At 40.6% G+C, this 22,226-nt stretch overlaps 1 protein-coding gene across 1 annotated transcript; it reads right to left on the bottom strand.

The window, feature by feature from the left end:
* Window positions 1–1,649: 1,649 nt before the first annotated feature.
* Window positions 1,650–20,535, bottom strand: LOC120515236. The gene is made up of 3 exons (XM_039736059.1): window positions 20,471–20,535; window positions 4,904–5,010; window positions 1,650–4,780 (listed from the first exon to the last, which is right to left on the bottom strand). The coding sequence occupies exons 1-3, from the start codon at window positions 20,488–20,490 to the stop codon at window positions 1,674–1,676; spliced, it is 3,234 nt and encodes a 1,077-aa protein (XP_039591993.1). The 5' UTR covers window positions 20,491–20,535; the 3' UTR covers window positions 1,650–1,673.
* Between the last annotated feature and the right edge of the window lie 1,691 nt (window positions 20,536–22,226).

The raw sequence follows: 22,226 nt of genomic DNA on the forward strand, positions 1-22,226 counted from the left end.
ACAATCTCCACTAATCTCCAATTTTCTCTGTTGTTTCTTTTTGGTTCTTCTATCGTGACAATCTGCGCCACCACCACCTAATTAAGTCACCATGCTGCACCCTGAGAAGCTGAAATGAAGGCAGGTGTCTCAGCTGTCCACAATACCAACTCCATCTAATCCCATTTTGTGAAGCATGAAAACTGCATGGTCCTTTGTCTGTGGTGTGGTGTGATGCTGCCTTTCTCAGCTTGTTGTTACGTCCTTTCTGGTAGAAGAGTGTAGGCACTGAAGGTCCACCTTGAAGTTATGCCTGCTAATCAATCTTCTCAGACTGGGCTCAGTCTCTTGCCCAGAGTTTGGCTTGGCAGATTTGATTGTAGAGGTCATTTAACTCCTCCAGCTCCAAGGCTCTATGGGTAATAGATACCATTACAAAGAAAGTGTGTGAGCTTTTTGCTCCACAGAGAATTGGTGGCTTCTCATCCCTAAAAGAGTGGATGATCAGCTTTCAGCGCCCTCAAAAAGGACAGCTTATCAGCTTTTAGGTCTCCAATAAAGAGTGTATTTTGAGTCTTTAGCTCCCCAAAAAGAGGCAGAAGAGATTTATGCAGCTAGCTTTGAAGGTCCCTTCCAGTTACACATCCCCAGTGTCACCTTATACTGTTGGTGGCTCATTTTGTCCATCATTTCCAGTCACAGTGAATCATAAAATGAATGTCATTTTGGGTGCCTTTTTGTCTGAAGGAGTTTCTACAAAGTGCCCGCTCAACTCTGATTGACACCTTTGTTATCAGATGCAGAACAAAGCTGACCAAATGTTGGTACGATCTGCTGCTCAGCCATTCACTTAGGAATGCAGGTTGGGAAGTAGAGCTGAATTTCTAAATTGAATCTGCTGTCTGAACAGGCCTTGTGTGCCACTATGAACCTAAATGAATGGGCAATGCCCACTTTGTCCTTCTGTTTCATCATGCCAGACTGCCTTAACTTTCTTTTTTGTATGTTTCATTGGTGGTCTGCTGTCTCACGTCTAGTAAACTCTGGATAATGTCTGCCGTAGATAAGTTACTTTTACAGAGATAAGAAGTTACAGTAAAATGCAAATAGTCAAAGTTACAGGTCAATGCTGTGCCTTTCTTCCAAAAATGTTTTCAATAAAGTAGTTAGAATAAAAAGAAAGATGAATAAAACACACTTTAACATTCTTGATTACATCATAATAAAATCCATCCATCCATTGTCTAACCCGCTGAATCTGAACACAGGGTCACGGGGGTCTGCCGGAGCCAATCCCAGCCAACACAGGGCACAAGGCAGGAACCAATCCTGGGCAGGGTACCAACCCACCACAGGACACACACAAACATACCCACACACCCACACACTAGGGCCAATTTAGAATCGCCAATGCACCTAACCTGCATGTCTTTGGATTGTGGGAGGAAACCCACGCAGACACGGGGAGAATATGCAAACTCCACGCAGGGAGGACCCGGGAAGCGAACCCGGGTCTCCTAACTGCGAGGCAGCAGCGCTACCACTGCGCCACCGTGCTGCCCATCATAATAAAATCAAATTCCCAAACAGATGTCATCAGTTGTGCGGATTCAAAGGTCCAAAAGACAGTTTTTCAGTATCTAACATTGAACCACATATAGCAAATTAACTTTTGACAATTTTTGATTTTATTTTCAAAAGGTCCGCTTTGTAACTTTGATATTCTGTGGGTACATTGGCTCTGATGATTTTCTCTTTTGACTTTTGGTTTGGACACTTGGTGAGCGTTGGTCATTTCTACAGAGATTTGCTATTATTTCTGCCTTTTCTTTCACTTCCTGCAGTGACTTCAGTCTGTTCATCCATCCTGGTTTTGCCTCTCGTTTTTCAGCCTGAATGAGGAGCTCAATGTACTCTGGAGAGGAGAGCGGGTTTGGTCTGAGGGCGATTTCATCAAGTCGTTTAATACAATAATGAGACTCTGCAACGAGTTTGTAAATCAAGTTTGTCACATCATCCAGTTCATACAGAAGTCGCTCAACCACTTGCTCAGTTGTCATCAATTCCCCTTGTTCTTGTTCATATTTCTTCTTAAGCTCATGATACCCTTCATACCCAAAATCCTCGTTGCTCTCTGTGTCAGTAATGCGCTCAGAAATGTCACAGATTTGTCTAATCTCTTCACTTTTACTCAGCGCAGCTTTGATTTGAGGTTGCAGTCCTTCCACTACCATCTCCAAGTGCTTGCGCTCTTCAAGCACCTCTTTAGTTAGAGCTAAACTTTTATCATCCATCTTCTCTAAAGCCTTAAAAAACCTCTCCATGCTCTTTGCACCCATGTCCCAAAACATTTTGTCAAACATTAGATCATCACTGCTATTATTCTCGTCATTATTAGCAAAAAGGGCAGAATTATTAAATTTGAAAATAATCGGGCTTCCTTTGTCATCTTTGGGAAACGGGATGTTAAAATCTGTGATGGCATCGACAACTGGTGGACGCCGTCCATCAGCAAATGTGATCAGGACCAGGATGTTATTGGCAATGTCTTTACCAAAAATGGACAAAATGGACTCAAAGATGTATTTCTGTGTGTGTGTCAATCGAGCTTGGGATGCCTGAACTACAAAGCACACTGCGGTAATGTGCTGAACCCCCTGTGGAGATGAAAAACATTCTCGTATCTGCTCAGTGATCTTTTTGTCCTGCTGAATTCCTCTGGTGTCTCCAAAACCTGGTGTGTCAACTATAGTGAAGGAGTATGGGACCTTGAAAAAATCCTGGTAGTTCATTTCATAGGCAGTGACAAAAGACGTTTGGCTTTCAGCTTGACTCCTAGATGTTTCTTCATGGATTAAGTTGTACCTGAAGTCATCCTCCCACTGGACACCTAAGATGTAGTTGATCATTCCGTTGATCAGGGTGGATTTGCCAGAGCCTGTTGCTCCAAGGACCATAATTGTTTTTGAAGGTTTGATGGATGTTCTGTTTTCATAGGGATATGTTTCTATCTTCTTCACAGTATTTATGAACTGTGATTTCAAAGGCAAAAGATTAAGTCTAGATTTTCCATCTTTTATCTCCTTACATTTGTCTTTTATAGCATGTCTTCCAGTAGGCCTTTTAACGGGCAGTGTCCTCACTACAATCGTATCACTGGCCTGACTCACACCAACTTGACAAATGGCTCTGTGTCTGAGTTGATATGTTGAAGCTGGACGTAACTCTGTAAATTTTACAATTTTATTAGTTGTGTTGATAGTCTTCCACTCTTCATCTTCGAGTCGCTTATACTCCACTCTGTAACCTTCTATGTCACACTTTGGTGGTCCTAACTTTAGGGTTACACTGTCTTCTGTTTGGGAGTCAACCACAAGAGTCTCAGGTTTTGATGGAAGCTGAAAGTTTTGGTTGATGAGATGCCCACATTCATACAAATAGATTGTTGCCCCAAGATATTCAACATCAGGGATGGAGTGGACAAGAAATCTCATTGTTTTGCTGCTTTGGTTAATTTCAGCAAACTCAATGAAACGCTGGGAATGCTGTCTGAAATTCTGGATGATTAACTCTTCACTTGGCTCTGACAGATGATATGAGGACTTCCTAGAAGGGGCTTGAAGATAGCGTTCCATTTCTGACATGTATGAGCGACACACGTGGAGTGAAGTGAAAGTCAAGCAGACAATATTTTTAATACTAGTATTGTAAATGAATTTATCCAGGTCATTTATAACAATATCAAGTTTCATTTCATCAATTCGATTAAAGAAACTTCTAAGCATAGTGATTTCCTTTTCTCTTTTATCCAGCCATGTTGTTATGACACACTTCTTAAATGGTGACTCTTCCTTCTTCTTCAGAATGTTCGCCAGCTCTTCTTCAATTGCATTACCCCCCCTGATATTTGGCAAGACCCTTGCCAGTTCATTCTGGAAGGTATATTTAAATTGATTAAGTATTGATTTAAAGTCATTTGCATTTTTCCTAATTATAGGAAAGTTATTGACAACACCGTCCTTCATGATGTCATTACACCTCATAATGTGCTCGTCTAATTCCTCCAGGACCTCTTGAGATTTGGACACGAGTGCCACACTGATCTCTTGTACAAGCCTAGCAGCCCATGAGTTGAGATGTTTCAGCGGGTACAACCAGACCTGGACGGGCACAGCTAGCTTGTCATCTTTGCTAAGTTGCTTTGGCAAATTGTTGTAAATCTGCATGGCATCCTGAAAGCTTGTAGGATTGTGATCAAGGAGAAAATCACCATAGAATGTGAAGTTAAGATGGTCAGCGGTTTCCTTGTCAGCATCTGTCATTTTTAAGCCTCTTTTTCTATCTACGGAAATATATTTTTTAATTAATGTTTCTAGTTTTCCTTTATTATCTCGGTTCTCTTCCACTTTAGTATCCCATTGATCAAAAACAAAAAATGCCTGAGCGCCATACAACACGCCTGTGACAACATGAGTGGCTGATTTCTCCTCAAACACCTCTGGATAGACGACGTTCTGATTACCCAAGTGGCTCATGCTGAGCTGCTCCATTCTGGTGGTCGTGCTGTAGTGCAGGGTGACCCTTGGCTGTCGTTTGGATGATTTGGTGTCATTGAGGTACTTGGCAGCTCCAGCAACCTCAACCAAGCCACACAAGAAGCTCGCTTTAAGAGAGGCTGACATATTTAAGAGGGAAGTTTTCTCATCCAAGGAGTCCAAAGTGATGATATTGAACTGCGTGTCCTTCTGAGGTCTAATTTTGAGGTCTTTCTTGAGGTTTTCCAAGTCCCATAGAGTGACATCTGGTGAGAAAAACAAAATTAAACAAACAAAAAAATTCTAATTTAGTCAAACGTGGATCCCAAAATATCACTGTAGGTGGTCTGTTTGAGAGAGTAAATGTAAAAAATTGAATTTGCTCTTACCTGGAATGAGTGAATCAGTGCGACAGTCATAGAGCATCCCCACCTGGAAAGGTCTGCCCAGGGCGGCCATCTCCAAAGGTGAGCCATCTTGAGATGAGAATCCCAGCCTGTGAAATTAAGCACATAAATGATGTAAATTTAGCAGTTTATTACAAATAGGAGTTCTCTCCATTTTTTCATCTTTTTTAGTCAAATACAGGACTGCAGGGAGGAAGAAAAGAACATCTTAGCAGGATGAGCTGAAAGGCAGGAATCAGTGCTAGTGGGAGTGCCAGTCCATCACAGAGTGCCATGTAATTCACTCATTTTGGTCAGAATGGAGTTACCAATGAAGTAGAATTATAGGTGGTCCAGGACACTGCATTATGATATTGGCTTGGTCTCCATGTCTTCAGAGTGGGCCTTTTCTCCACAAATCTCTGTCATTTTTTCTTTAGGGACTCTGATCTTCATCTTCATCCTGCCTTTGGCTTACTGTTGCCACAAAAGATCTTGGCTTTTATAACTCATAATATTATATGAAGCAGATTTAATAATTGGCTAGATGGAATACTAGTACTTTAAAAACATACATTTTGAAAGAAGCTCCTAATTTTGAGCAGGACCTGCAAACATTTTGCTTAATTCTGACATATGGATGATTAGGGCATCTAAATCTGATCAGGAGACCCCCGTTATATATACAGTGCCTATAACAAGTCTTCACTACTTGGAAGATGTCATATTTTATTTTTTATATAACATTGAATCCAGGTGGATATAATTTTGTTTTTTATTGACAACAAAAAGAGAGTCTTCAATTCCAAAATTTAATCAGATCTCTTAATTAATTTCAGCCATAAAGCACTAAATAACACTGATCTGCAAATAAATACATAAATAAATAAAATGTGCTTCAGTTAGAAATTTTAGGCATTCTTTAAACATTTGAGGATGCTGGATCCAAATCACAATTGCTCTGTCACATCCAATTTCAGAGAGATGATGGTTTAAAATAAAAACAACACAATTTTAAAGAAAGTTTTGTGGGGATGTGACCTCCCTACGCAGTGATGTTGGGTGATCTTCATGTTCACCTGCTCTCACTCCATGCGATTTCTTCTTGTGGGGCTCTTTCAAGTCGAAAGAATACACACTTCGACCTCAAAACCTTGAAGCCCCCAAGGACGCTACTCACCACAAAATCACCGCTAGCCCCCTTAAAATGGCCAAACGAGTCATGTGAGCGTCAGAAATCATCTCGAAGAAGACTACTGTTCTGCATCTCAAAGTATAGTTAAAATAAAATTCTGAACATGGAAAATAATTATTCTATTAAAAAGTTATTTTTTTTATTCAAATCTCATAGCTTGTGGCAACAGTTTAATCGTAGAGAAATTCCAATTTCTGTAATCGATTTAGCACACCTAAATTTATAAAATGCAGTTTTTTTGTGTGTGCTGGATTTTGGTGTAGACCAGTATAGTTGATCAACCCCTTCCAGTTAGTATTAAGTAGACGCACCTTTACTATCAGCTTTAAACTTGGGTCTCAGTAGATTAATCTCTTTAAGCTTTGCACATCTGGTCACTGCCATTTTTCCTCATTCTTCTCGAGCTCTGTCAGGTGTCATGGTGGTTGTGAGTGAACAGCCTTTGTCAAATCCAGCCAGAAATTCTCAGGTGGATTGAGATCTGAACTCTGACTTGGCCACTCCAAGACCCTCACAATGTTGTTCTGAAGCCATTCCTCTGTAGCTTTGGCTTTATGCTTGGGCTTGTTGTCTTCTCTCAAGGCACAGGATCTTATCAGACTTCATCAAGTTTTCCTCCCAATATTTTGCTGCCTTCGATTTCCCCTCACTAGACTTCCAGGTTCTTTTGCAGAGAAGCGTCTCCACCACCTGATACTGCCACCGCCATGCTTCTCAGTGGACATGGTATATTTGTGATAATGTGGAGTGTAGCACAGCATTTAGTCTGATGGCCAAAAATACTCAGTTCTGGACAGCAGCCTTCAGAGTCTCCCACGTACCTCCTGTTTGTTTTTGTTTTTCTTCTTTTTTTAATTAAAACTGTGGCTTTGTCTTTGCCACTCTCCTGAAAGGGTGCAGCTGATGAAGCCCCTCAGCATAGTTGTTGTCTGCACTGTCTCTCCAACATCATTCAGTGTAGATCATTCGGAGGTCTCAGAGGTCTGTTGATGGCCCCCCTCACTCCTGTTCTTCAGCTTTTGTGTTCTTGCAGATTTACATCTCGGTCATACACTTTCCATTTCTCTATAACTGATTTCTCTTGATATTTCATGACTTGGTGATTTTCTTGTTTGATTTTTTCATGGACTTTCTTACTGTGTTCCTTTGTCATCATTGTGTAGGTCAGGACACTATGCTGACTCACCACAAGTTCAACCTTCCAGATACAATCAAGTGACACCTCAGACAGATGACATCAAGTGGACTTCTAAACCAGTTGCACCAGTGATGTGTCACATTAAAGGGGGTGTCACACATGTGCGATTGGGAGGCAGCTATAGGGCCTGAATGATAAAAGTTCCATGCCAGACCAGGGGGTGGCGAAGTGCCCTAACTTTCTCTTCCAATCCTCTGCAAACCATCCACAGAAAATTCCTGCAAGGTTCTGGCGCCAATAACGACATCACTTCTGGTGCAAATGACATCACTTCTGGTTCAGGTTCCAATGATGTCACTTCATGTCTCGGCCTTTAAAACGCTGCCATCTTTAACAGCCTTAAATCAGTTCTGTTTTGGAGTCTGACCTGTGAACAACTCACAAAAATGTACCCATTTGCAGCCAGGGCATAATATATGGGTGGCTGCCCCAAACCTTTTTGATGTCTCTGGATCGTTCCTATCACAGGTTGTAATAGATATGAAATCAATCATTGTATGTTTTGTATTTGTAAATTAGCTTAGACCAGTTTGCAGAGATTTGTTTTTTTTTAATTTTGATATTAAAGAGTCTTTTTCTGTTGTCAATAAAACCAAAATAAATCCACTGGGTTTCAGTGTTGTATAACAATAAAATGTGAAAAGTGTGTAGGCCCCATCTAGTGCTCAATAACCCATAATAATATCAAGACTACTGCAGTGGCTCCACACAGCCCACCATAGTAAAATGGCTTCCTTGCAGCCTCAGGCTCAACTGCAATTGATCGCAGGCAGACCAGGCTTGGCAGTCAGCTGTGTCCAGGACAAAGAAAACTACTCTGAATCCAAACTTCAAGGCTGGCAGGTACCACTAAGCCGCTACCTTGCAGGTTTTGACTTTTTAGTTAAAGGTGAGGCCCACCACCGAGAACTATGGCTGGTGTCAGGAAGGGATGCTAGTTAATAAAAAGCTTGCCAATCCAAAATAAATGGACATTTGATGTTCTTACAACAAAGACTGGGGGGCTATGTCAATACAGAGTGACCCCACATGAATGTGTGAAGGCTTTAAGAGGAAGAAAATGATAGTTTTAATGTACTGAAACTTCAGAGGCATTATAATATTCAAAGAGAAGAGTAAAATGGAAACCCTAATCAATGAACTTGCAATACAACCTTGATTTGCTACACTTTTCCCAACACTGTGAGCCAACACAATGCCAGGATTTTACCCAAAACTTGCCAGTTGAGACACAGCCAGGCCAATAGGCCTCAGCACTAGAGAAGTATCTGCAAAGTGTGGATAGATAAATGCTGTCGTTTCACACCAGCATCCCATCTTCTGTACAGGCTCCATAATCTTGTGATTTACAGGTTACTGCACCACTTCTGATGGTCTGAAGATACCTGAGCAACTTCTCACCCCCTCATTTTTATTCAATGTATGTTAAATCATTTTAACATTACAAAAATGTTGACGAGAACTGGCCATTCAGCCCAGCAAAGTTCACCTGTCCTATACACTTAATTTTCACAAAATAACATCAAGTCGAATTTTGAAAGTCCCTAAAGTCTACCACACTACTTGGTCACTTATTCCATGTCTGTGTAAAGGAACACTTCCTAATGTTTGTGTGAAATTTACAATTAACAACTTTCGAACGGTGTTCCAATGTTCTTGATGAACTCATTTTACAGTCTCAGACTTGATCCATAATTTTAAACATTTTAATCCTCTTAATCTTCATTTGCTTAAACTGAAAAGGCTTCGCTCTTTTAATTTTTCCTCATAACTCATCCCCAAGCCTGGCCGCTCATCTTTAGACTTTCCTTAGTGCTGCTATGTCTTTTTTGTAGCCAGGAGACCAAAACTGCACACAGGACTCAATAACACCAGTGTGTTATAAAGCTTGATCAGAACCTCCTGTGACTTGTACTCCACACATTAAGGCGCTATATAACCTGACATTCTGTTAGCCTTCTTAAGGACTTCTGAACTCTGTCTTTATGAGTGCAACAATGTGTAAAAAAACTGTAAAAAGTGCAAGTGCAAACGTGTAATGATTCAGTAAATTACCAGATTATCTGACAATCCACCTATCTTTTTATTATCTGCAAACTTAACCAGCCTGTTACTTACTGTATATTATTTTCCATATTATTTATATAAATTAAAAATAGCAGCGACTCCTGCTTCCTATGCCTGATCCAGTTCTGCACCCATCTAAAAACATCACCCTGAACTCCCACTTATTTTAGTTTGATGGCCACCCTCTCATCCCCTCTCATCTGGCACATTATCAAATGCTTTCTGGATGTCAAGAGAAATAACACCATATGCACCACTCTGCTCAGATCTATTTGTTGCCTCCTCATAGAATTCTACCATGTTAGTAAAACGTGATCTCCATCCTGTGAACCCGTACTGACTGTTCAGTAAAACTCCATCTCTTGCCATGTGCTGCTCAACCTTATCCTCAGTAATTATTTCCATTAATTTGCATGTTTAGCTTACTTGCTGTTTTGTCTTGGTAGAGTTCTATATTACTCTGCTATCCCCTTTTGTATTCTTTATTGTGAAGCCTTTGTCATAATGCCTCAAATCTCATAGACTTACCATTGTTTATAAGCTATTGTACTTTGTAACTTCTCCCCACCTTCCCTTCTACATCTTTAACCTCAGGCAATTACAGAGTAAAAGACAAACAGAAGTTAAGTTACAACTTTAAATAATGTATTAGTGATAATATTCATAAAATAATAACAATAAGCAATGAACACGTGAATATTGGCAACCATATAACCTGATAAATGCTAATGTGTAGTTTCAGGTGGCACACAGACTAGTTAGTTACTTCTGATGTCTCTAGTTATCATTTCTAGCTTTCTTCACGAAAGGCTGAATGCCTGTTTCAAAATGGCCGCTAAGTTGTGCTTCTGTGGAAGACGAATGTTCTCTTCTCTCCCTTGCACTAATTCATGTCTGAGAAGTACGCTTTACAAACCATGTAAAACCATGCTTTGTTTTAGCTAACAGAAAAATATTTGTGCAAAGGACTCAAGGTCTAAGCATTCCACACATGAGTCTGCCTTATCACGTTTTCCCTTAGCTTACATCTGAACGCCATAACAAAGAAATCAAGTTGTACAAGGGGCGTTGAAGGGGCTCAAGGATTGTGAATAATAAATGTGTTGACTGTTGCATTTTATAATGATATTAAATCACGCATTCTAGGGGTATAAAACTGGACCCCACCCAACAGACGGGGTTCAGAAGAGCCCTGACGCTGTCATGTATATTTGATTGTCTGCTTTTCTGAAACTCTTCTCACCGTGACTCTGAAAAATAAAGCTGCTTTATAACCGCACCTGCTGTCTGGTCTGAGTTTTCGTCCACAATTCTCAGTGTGGTCTTCTTTTCAGTTCATGGTGTGTGAGATGCTCCTTCATCATAATGGTGAGAGAGAGACAGGGAGGGGTAAAGCAACCACATTTATACATTCCTTGTCCAAATCCTTACACCCATAATGCATTGTGCTATAGAATGCCCTCTGATTCAACCCAATCCTAAACAGCCATACTTCAGACCAATGGGGCACGTGATAACAGTCACACCTGCCCCCAAACCATTTGCAGTGCTGATGCTTGTCAGCTAAATAGTTTGGCTTTCCTGTGGGAGTTGATTGAGCGAGTCTTGCAGAGAATCTCTTGGCAAACTGATTTTACACACCTCACCCGTCCCTGTAATAAAATTCACTATTCTGGCTCGTGGTGGGTTGGGGTGGTTAGTTAATCATCAATTTATTGCTGTTCCATCGCTGTTCTTATTAATGATTGAACACTCCCAAGGAGACTGGCGGTTTTCACAGCATTAGCAGCCTCTGGAGAATTGTATCAGGTCATGGAGAAAATGTCAAGCACCAAAAACAGAGCAATTGTTTCAACGGTTGATGACCAGATTTGGCGTAGATGTCTTAATACTCAAAATTCAATAATGGATGTAAATTTTTTCTCACATGTATCGATGCGCTGTGTAATGACTAACTCTGAGATGGTGGGTTGGGTTGTGTTTTGAGTTCACCCTGATGTTTTATTTTTACATATACTTGATGCTAAGGAGTACGCTATTGTTTCTTTTTTGGAGGATATTTATACTAAAAAGTATAAGTAAAAATGCTAAAGCCTTGAAGCTGGAGATTGCTACCTACTTTGTGACTCAGAAGCCAGGAGCATCCTCTTTAATAAAACCCCTGTGTGTGTCCAGGTGTCCGTGTGTGTGTCTTCTGGTGAAGTGTGCATGCACGGGGTCTCACGTGTTCAGTCTCTCCCTGTGCAGAGAGAGAGAGAGAGACACACACACAGGCGCGCGAGAGAGAGACACACACACACACACAGGCGTGCAAGATACACACACACACAGGCGTGCAAGAGACACACACGCAGGTGCGCAAGATACACACATACACAGGCGTGCAAGATACACACACACACAGGCACGCGAGAGACACACACACACACAGACACGCGTGCATTGTTGAAATGTTACTTTTCTCAGTGGTTTATTAAGTTACGGATTTTTCAAATGTTTATTTTTCACCTGTGCTTAAAACTCATCAAAAAAAGTGTTTTTAGCGAACAGTTTATAACGCTATAGCGCAAACTCTTGCAATGTTAGTTTTCTCTATTGTTCAAGGTTTTCTCAGTGTTATTTAATGTTTTTACATTTAGTTTACTATTACGCTGTGCATTCTGTGGTGTAATTGACTATATTTGTGCTTAAAAACTTATTAAAATATATATTTACATACAGTTCGTACAGTCTGGAACGGATTAATTGTATTTACATACAATCCTATTGGGGAAATTACTTCGGTTCACGACCAAATCGGGTTTCGACCAGAGTTTTGGAACGAAAAATGGTCGTGAGCCGAGGTTCCACTGTATTACTGTCAGACAAAATTACAGGCATTTTATGGAAATACAAACCAGTATTACTGAGTGAGAAAATTAAAGGCACACAATACAGTGACACATATTACAGCCACATACAAGGTCCCTTGCCATTTAATATAGACTGTTCCTACTAATGTTCTAGCGCCCTTTATTGTAACAGGCTTAATGTCTAGTTTTATAATAATAACAAGCACTGAGTTAATAGCAAAGCCATTTAGTCTGTCACCAGAAAAAAGAAGAATTCCGATCCTCCAACTTATACCATCTTTTGCTGTGGCAAAATGTGGCACGTGTTGCAGTGATGATGCATAATGCAAGACTCGGTGCTCTCTTTTGGTGTTAAGATGTATGTGTGCAGGGAACCATCCCGTGATATTAAAATGAAATCTACCAAGATGGTTGAAAGTTAAGGGTTGTGGTTTGCACCACACAGCTGACTGCCTTAGTGTCCCCTAGTAGGTTTCTTCACCAGCCACTGTCTCAGTAAAGTAAAATGTGAAAATTGTTTGTTTACAATCTCAAAAAACTACAGAATGAACAAATAAAAATGACTTGAAGTAATAAGGTGAGTTATAACTCTTCACTGGCTCATGAGAGTGTACCAAAGGAAAAGCTGTTCTTAAGTATATTTTCCTAAAACATATCACCAACTTGAAACCATAAAGATAAAAAATGAAAAAAGATTAATGGTTGAGAAATTAACAATCAAGTTAAAACTGCCACCTCTTTATTACGAGTATTTCAGCAGGACATATAAAGAAAAACAGCATCTAATGATGAGGAAATGCTAAGAGTTTTCATAACCATACATAATCGGCTTCAGGAGAGAATGGCTCCCCGTGACTCTCTCTCTGTGTCCGTCTGTCTCTGTCGGGTCAAACGCCAGCGCCACAGTGTAGCATCTGTACACTTGTACTGGCCTTCTCTCTCCTCTGTCTCCTGCTCTTACTGGCTCCTTTACATCACCATTGTCTCTCTGTCTTTTCTGTTCTCTATCTATGGGTCTCGGTCTGACGCTGCTAAGGTGCACAACAGCACCTCTCCATGGTGACACTCTCCTATCTCCTTTATTTATGACTTTAGGAAGCAAAACATGGATTCTGCAACAACAAAACACATTGCTTCAGAAAATACGATCTTCATTGTAGAGGATGACCATCTAGTAAACGAATGTTAGCCCGAATGGTTTGTATAGTTTAGTGAAATAGAAATATATAAAGGCGGCACAGTGGATTCACTTACCGGGTCCGTGTCTACGTGGGTTTCCTCCCACAGTGTATGTGTGCCCTGCGGTGGGCTGGCGCCCTGCCTGAGGTTTGTTTGCAGATTTGTTTTTTTTTTTTGTTTTGTTTTTTGTTCTCACGGGACTTTAACGTCCTATTGAATTGTTCTGCTATACTTGCTTATACTTCACTGTTCATGTCAAAATGTAAAATATTGTTCTGTTTTGGTACATTTTGCACCAAAGTGTTATGAAACTCTCTTCAACACATTTTTTTGCTTGATATTTTCTCCACGACCTGATACATTTCTCAAGAGGTTGTTAATGCTGCCAAAACTGCCAGTCTCCTTTAGAGTGTAGTAGATCTATAATAATAAAAGGCAAAGCCCTCACTGACTGACTGACTGACTGACTCACTGACTCACTGACTCATCACTAACTCTCCAACTTCCCATGTAGGTAGAAAGCTGAAATTTGGCAGGCTTATTCCTTACAGCTTACTTACAAAAGTTAAGCACGTTTCATTTCGAAATTCTACACGTAACGGTCATAACGGTCGATAACGATCGACAACGTCCACCATGTTGTACTTTCTTATTTATGGCCTCATCTTCACGAAATTTGGTAGGCAGCTTCCCTGCGCTAACCGAAACCGATGTACTTACTTATTTCAATGGTATGACGCCACTGTCGGCCGCCATATTGAACTTTCCAACGTCACCAATTTTCAAACTTCCCGTGTAGGTAGAAGGCTGACCCCATCTTCATGAAATTTGGTAGGTGGCTTCCCTGCGCTAACCAAAACTGATGTACGTACTTATTTTGGTGGTATGACGCCATTGTCGGCCGCCATATTGAATTTTCCAAACGTCACTAATTCTCCAAATTCCCGTGGAGGTAGAAGGCTGAAATTTGGCAGGCCCATTCCTTACAGCTTACTTACAAAAGTTAAGTAGGTTTCATTTCGAAATTCTACGCGTAACGGTCATAACGGTCAACAACGTCCTCCATAGTGAACTTTCTTATTCATGGCCCCATCTTCACGAAATTTGGTAGGCGGCTTCCCTGCGCTAACCGAAACCAATGTACATACTTATTTCGTTGGTATGACACCACTGTCGGCCGCCGTATTGAACTTTCCAACGTCACTAATTCTCCAACTTCCCGTGTAGGTAGAAGGCTGAAATTTGGCAGGCGCATTCCTTACAGCTTACTTACAATAATTAAGCAGGTTTCATTTAGAAATTCTACGCGTAATGGTCATAACGGTCAACAACGTCCACCATGTTAAACTTTCTTATTTATGGCCTCATCTTCTCGAAATTTGGTAGGCGGGTTCCCTGCACTAACCGAAACCAATGTACGTACTTATTTCGGTGGTATGATGCCACTGTCGGCCACCATATTGAACTTTTCAACAGTCTTTGTTACTTATGGGCCCATCTTCAAGAAATTTGGTACACGGGTTCCCAACGCTAACTGAATCCTACTTACGTACAAATATACATCCATAGCCTGCACCTTGGTCACCGTGTGAGGCGGCGTTGGGTCCCCCATCCCAATGCCTCCCACGTTGTTGGCTGGCTGCCTGCCTATATAAGACCGTCCGTCGCTCCGGTCTCTACATTCCCTTTCTTGCTTCGCCACGGGATTCACGTCTCCCTACTGATAACTATAGCCTTTTTGTTTAATCCACGGCTTCTCCGCTGTTTTATTGTTTGTTTATTACAATTATAGTTATTGTGTAGGTATTTTACACTTACTTTACATTGATCAGGTACCCGTTTCCTTTATCATTCCAACCCCCATTACCATGTCTATCGAGATGATCACTATCGATCAAAGAACTGTCACTTACCGAGTGGTTTCCATGCCCAGAGATACCACTTACCTTAACCATTCTCTTTGTTACATATTGCACGGCCATATCAGGCTCACTCTTGATATCTGGAGGAACATTCTGTCTTATGTATTGAATGACGGGGACAGGTTCAAGGTGTGGACTGATGACGGTACAGGAGATAATTATACTACACAGGAGCACTAGAAGAGTCAAATGCTTAAGCCCTTCATCTATGGTTCTGCATGTGAGTTGATGGCTGCCGCTGAATTGTTCGGTTGTCGCTTTCAAGTGTACCGAAATGGCCAAATATTTTACACCTTTCGACAACCGCCAATGCCTCTTAAACATCTTAGATTCACAGGTGACGATTTCAGTAGTGGACACTTTGATGTTTATAAATGTTTAAACTCTCAAAAGCTGGATGTGATTTTATCGATGAAACCGGTTGTGTGCTTACAACGCTTGACAGAATGTCACTTCAACACAACAAATCCTGCAAACACTGTCGTAATTGAAACAAACCATGAAACTCAAACCGATTATGACAGCAGCAATCCAAGCTGTGAGATTTGAGACAAGATTACTGTTCACATGGCCAACTGTAAGTTACATGCTCAAGAGTAAGCTCAGCGCACAGCTTGGTCATATTACAACCGGAGGGCCGAACTCACAATGTGGCATACAAAGAGATCCTTAACAAATAATTATTGGGATATTTTCCCACAGTTTAAAAAGGTTTAATTTTCTTCTTAATAAAAATTTTAATGCACTACTTCGCCGCTGCAAAGCGCGGGTATTCTGCTAGTTCTCTTTAAAGCAAAGCTCCCAAACTTTTTTCAGCCGCAGACCCCTTTACTAAAAACTTTTAAAACCATCGACCCCTAGTCATTTACTTTACTTTCTCAAATTAATACATTTGTACAGTACTCGATATTAAATATTTCACTAGATATCAAACTTTTCATTTTAATCACTTGTAATTAATGAATGAAAAAGATAAGAGGACTACGGAATATGGCATTATCTTGTGCAACATTTAATATCGAATCCTGCACTAACGAAAATTAAAGCAAAAAAATATGAGCAGAGTTTTTTTACATTTTTGACATCCTCTCTCTATGTCTGTCACTCACACTCTCTGTACGTTCTGCACAGGCTGGCGCTGTACTCACCTAGGACTAGGATGCCCTGCGCTGCCCCATAGCTGACTTACCTTGTTTCCTTACAGGCCCAAGGTCGTCCTCGGTTTCCAAATCTGCACACCCCTTTTCAAACCATGACTAAGATGGCCACTCCTCTCGGACTACAGTCAAAATGGCTGACTACTTCCATTCAGATGACAGGCCAAATGCCTGATGCCTATAAAGCAACAAAGAGCAGGTACAGACAAGAGGGTGGAACTTCCTCTAACAAGGCTACATCTTGGGGGTACTGCAAATCTAGGGGGGCAGGACTTACACCTGTCAAGTTTTTGATCAGTATTGGTGCCATTTTATACAACTCCTGATGCACTTCACCTCCTCCTTAGCTGTTCTTTAAGTGCTAAAATACTGAAAGAATCTCTTTGGGTCACCAGTTGCCTTTTCTGCTATATTCCTTTCTGTCTTTTATCTTCTCTAATGTCCTTCTTAATGGTTGCCCTCATATTCTCATACACCCTGCAATTCACATTGGAGTTACTACTGTTATATGCCTTATTCATTTGTTTTTTTTCCTTGCAGCTTCTTTTTCACCTTTTTATTAACCCATTGTGAACATTTTTAAATTTCCCATTCATTCCAAATGTAAGTATGTACCTGTGTTGCATTACATGAAAAACATTTTTAAACCTGTGCCACTGCTCCTCAACCGTCTCCACATTTAAAAACGTATCCCCGTCCATACTTCTTAGTCTTTGCCGCATCTGCTCAAAAGTTGCCCTGCCAAAGTCAAACTTAACAGTTTTTGTCTCTGCATTTGCACTCTTCCAAAACACTGAGAATTGTATTGTATTATGGTCACTTGACCCTAGTGGTTCAATCACCTCTACACCCTCAATTCTGTCCTGATAATTACAAAGTACTAAATTCAGACAGATGCGTTTGTGCTTTGGCATACTGTGTTAAAAACAGTCGCTGATTACGTCTAAAAACTCCTGCTTTTGAACTCCACCATTTGCAAGTTTATCTCGATTAATATTCAGGTAGTTGAGGTCCCCTACGACTATAATATTGCCCTGTAAACATGCATTTTTAAAACTTACTAAGGAGAGGGGCATTGAAGTTGTTGTCTGCATTGATTTTAAAAAACTGCTGATGGTTAACAAAGCCTCAAATCATCTCTGCTCCATCTTATATTTCAGAATGTCTTACACCTTACACTCCAAATCGTAACCTTAGATCTTCAAATGAGTGTCTGCTTAGAATTCCAAGAGCTAAACTTAACAGAAGTGGTGAGGCGGCCTTCTGCTGCTATGCACCTCAAATCTGGAATAGCTTAGCATTAGAAATTCGCCAGGCTAATACAGTGGTGCACTTTAAAACACTGCTGAAAACTCATTATCCTGATGGTCTTTATATTCAATTAATTGTCATTATTATTCATGGTGGCTCCACAATCCGTACTAACCCCTACTTTCTCTTCTGTTCTTTTTCTGCTTTTCTGTGGTGGAGACCTGCACCACCACCACCTAATCAACGCATCGTGATGTACCTACATTGATGGATTAAAGGCCAGAAGTCCACATGACCGTCATCATCAAGTCCTTCCATGAGAACACTAAATACAATGAAGACTGATTATTTATGTTAAGTAGAATGCCCAGAGGGGACTGGGTGGTCTCATGGTTTGGAACCCCTGCAGATTTTGTTTTATTCTCCAGCCATCTGGAGTTTTTTTTTTGTGTGTTTTCTGTCCTCCCTGGCCATCAGACCTTATTTTTATTCTATGTTAATTAGTGTTCCCTAATTTTAATTATTTATTTTGTCTTTTTTCTCTCTCTTCATCATGTAAAGCACTTTGAGCTGCATTATTTGTAAGACAATGTGCTACAGAAATAAATGTTGTTGCATTGGGTGGTCTATAACACACTCCCAAAATAAGGCCTTCTTCTCTAATGCTTTCCAGGGGAAGCCAGATGTCCTCACTAAGATGGGACTCATCATCCAATTTTAGATGTTAAAAGATCAATGTGATAATAAACATTAATTTTATATTAGCATCTTATTGTGTTTTTCCCTTCTAGTTATTATGAAAGAGGAACTGCATCCCAAGAAGTTCTTAAAAAACTATTTACTAGTTAAACATACACTAAGACATTTAAAATGATTGAATTGTTTGACTAGAACAATTGATAAAGAACACTATACACGTGGTCTTAAGTAGAATGAGTACAGTATAGGGTGATCCAGATCTAATTATGCAATTTTCATTACGCTATAACTTATTACGTTTATTACATAGAAAATCACCAGAAAAATCCCGGACCATTGAGAAGTGTGCGAACTGACGACATGAAGAATCGCCTTTGCGCCGAACTGGAATCACCTCCGCATAAATCAAAATCATCCCGACGATCTGGATCTGCATAATTAGATATGAACCACCCTGTATTTTGCCACTGAGGACAAGCATCACACCACACCAACTAATTTTAGGAATGTGTCTCAAATTGGCCAGTTATCTCCTGCACCTCTCTGTAAGTTGAAGGTCCTAACTGGCAGCCCCCCCCATTATCTGTTATTTCTTTTCTCACCTGTAAGTTTATCAAGGCCATATTGCACAAACACAAAGAGCTCAGCCAACTGTCTTCTTTCAGTTGATTCATTCTGCTGTGGTGTAAAAATTTCGATGGGCAAGACTCTCTCATGTAATTGATTTTTAATGTCTTCTGCCAGCTCATCAATGTGTTAGCAAAGCCATATCACAAAAGAGGGTCTTTTTCATGGTGGCGAGCAAACTTATCACCATACAATACTGTCGACATTGAAAGAGCCGCTGAACAAACAAGGTTCTCGAAAGCTGTGCCTCGTTTGTTGTTTCTAAAGTCATCCAAGTTAAACAGGTTTTAAGATGCCACAGGCAAGAAATTCTTATGAAATTGATAAAAAGTCAACTTTAATTACAGTAGCAAGCAGAGACATTCACACAGCAGAAAATCACTTTGACATTTGTGCTTTTTGACTTACTATTCCAATAGGTGTTTGCTCTTTACCTGAATTTTATCTTCATCTTCTTCTTCTTCATGCCATTACAAGTCAATGTATTAGATTTTTTAACTTTATGGTAATGTTTAATCTTTTTGTTGATATTTTTTGTGGTTTGACATGAGACACTTTTCCATATTGATTATGGAGTACACCTAAAAAGTTTGTAATTTGTAATTGAAAGAATCCAATGTCAGACCACTATCTGCAAGATGGAAGAATAAATCTGTTATTACAGTGCCTTGAGAAAGGATTCAACTTCGAGTTTTGTCACAATGTAATCTGGAATTACAACAGATTTTCATTTGGATTTAATGTAATGGACTTAACAATATAGTTCAAATTGATAAAGTGGAATGAAAATAAAACACCTTGTACATGTAAAAAAATACGTAAAAACCTAAAAGATTTGACTGCATTGTGAGACTTTTTTGAGACTCTCCCCAATGGGACGACACACGTAATCATGACTGCCGCATCTGTTGAGGGCTGCTTGTCTGTCACAGTGCCACAGAAACAACTACAAGCTGACCGCTGCCATGTGCAATAAGCGACTGTTGCCTGGTGGGTGATGGAGGGAACATTATAACTTGGCCACTGCCCTGACCCCGACCCTCCTGTTTGCTGTGTCTGTGTAGTAGAATGGTACATCCAGCTACAAGAAATAGCATGGCCTGTCCTGTTTCCAGTAAAAGAGAACTGATTTTGCTAAGATACTGAGACTCAGACTTGTCTTTGGGGAGAAAGACACCAACTCACACGTCAACAGCATATAAAAAAGTACTGATTCTGGTTAACTAAAATAAAAGTGACACTTTTAATTTCAAGAAATTTCATTCAGCCCAGAATATATTTGCTTCAAAATGATATCCTAAAAATAACAAAGAGCATCATCAAACCATAAGTAATATTGTTGGATTTACTGTAATTTAATCCTCATCTTTGTAACATAAACAGAAACTTGAGATGATAAAGAAATCAAATACGTTTCTCTTACTTGCCCAGAACTGCCCCCATTGTTACTCCCGGCACTTCAAGGTGTTTCACGCTCTGCACAGCTGATGCTCTTCGGGCTTTTTAAAAGGTCTGCTGGCAGTCTGACAACAGGTGTAGCTCGTGCGTCTTCTTTAGACACGTGATTTCCAGTAAACTATTTGAATTTAAATGAGCTATTTGCTCATAAGAAATGAAAATCCTCCCTGATCTTTTGATTTTTTTTTAATGTATATGGCCTTTTGCAAATCCTAATATCACAGCACAGCATAAATGTATTTGCATGGCCAGACCCCAAGACAGTAAAATTAGATTTGATGCAGGAGTCAGCCAGGACACCATCCCATCCACTTCTAAACAAATCCAAAAACTCAAATACAAGGAGACAAATAAATTTTTTTCTGGCAGGAACATCTTTGAGGTGTGTGTGTGTGGAACATGGAATACCATAAAGAACCTTCACCTAAACTGTGGCCAGGTTGAGGTCTACGTGTCAGGGCTAAATGGCGCTAAGGCAGAACTTTGAATCTCTCAGTCCCCTAGCGCCCTCTGTAATTATACCTCCATCCATCCATCCATTATCCAACCCGCTATATCCTATCTACAGGGTCACGAGGGTCTGCTGGAGCCAATCCCAACAGTAGTAATACGTCAGGGACCTTCTGTCAAACAAATTTGATTGATGACCTTAAGCCCACTTTTCTCTGATTGGTGGGTGTGAGTGCTGGCCCTGCCCCTCCACCTGATTGGTGGATTGGAAGGATGTGCCCCGCCCCTGGTGATTGGTGAGGGACCACCTGTGCCCGCCCTAAAATTAGTTCTCTTTCTGTCAAGAGCCGTTCGATGGATGTCGGTCCCCCGGTATCTATTATTTAAAATATCTATCTTTGCTTTATCACTTGTAAACCGCTTTTATTTGATCTAAGTCAAGCCGCCTTCCCCATCTCACAGAAAAACAAAATGACGAGTTTCCCACAGAAAGATCACAGACTGGCTCTGCTCTGAAAAGCTGGCAGCCCCCTGGGCGCGGTCGCGAGATGACCAGGGCCGAAGCTCTACGCGTACGCGCAGGCAAGTGCGTGTAGTTCGAAATACAAGCTGACCGTCTCTCTCTGTCTACACAGAGACTCTCGGAGCAGGCAGCCACCTGCACGCGCCCACGAGCCTGCTAGCTCTACGCAGACCCAAACAGGCACAGTCTAAAAACTGTATGAGCCACGGAGTGCATCTACTGTAGATCAGCCAGTGCTCGCCACAGGCCTGGAAACTGACAGCCCCCCTGCTGCGTTCGTCCCTGCACACGTATGCTTGTCAACAGCTGGGCGTAAACCCCCCTTCCTCCAACCCCATGCTGCAGGGGCGCGTAGCTACTTTTTCCAGGACGGATGGATGTTTAAAAGTTAAAGACTTTAATGATAACGTATAAAACACGAGATAACTAGTTCGACATAAGCCCATTAAAAATCACACAGACATATGCAGCAGTTACCTTTTAAATTACATATAAAAATCTATCCCTGGCTTTATAACGTGTATAAAAAGTATATCCAGTACAACACACATATCATCTGGCCCTAAGGAAACATATTGTGGAAGAAATGCATTTAGTTTTCTAAACATTAGTTTGCCTTAAACAGATCGGACATCTGGGGATAGAGAAAGGCACTTTAAAGCTTTAAAATAACATTTCGCTATTCCTTAGGAATACGGCGGTCATTTTTTCCAATACATGCGGCACTCGCATGAATCTAAAGGGGGAG

The sequence above is a fragment of the Polypterus senegalus genome, chromosome 1, assembly GCF_016835505.1.
Source record: "Polypterus senegalus isolate Bchr_013 chromosome 1, ASM1683550v1, whole genome shotgun sequence".
In the NCBI taxonomy this organism is placed as follows: Eukaryota; Metazoa; Chordata; class Cladistia; order Polypteriformes; family Polypteridae; genus Polypterus; species Polypterus senegalus.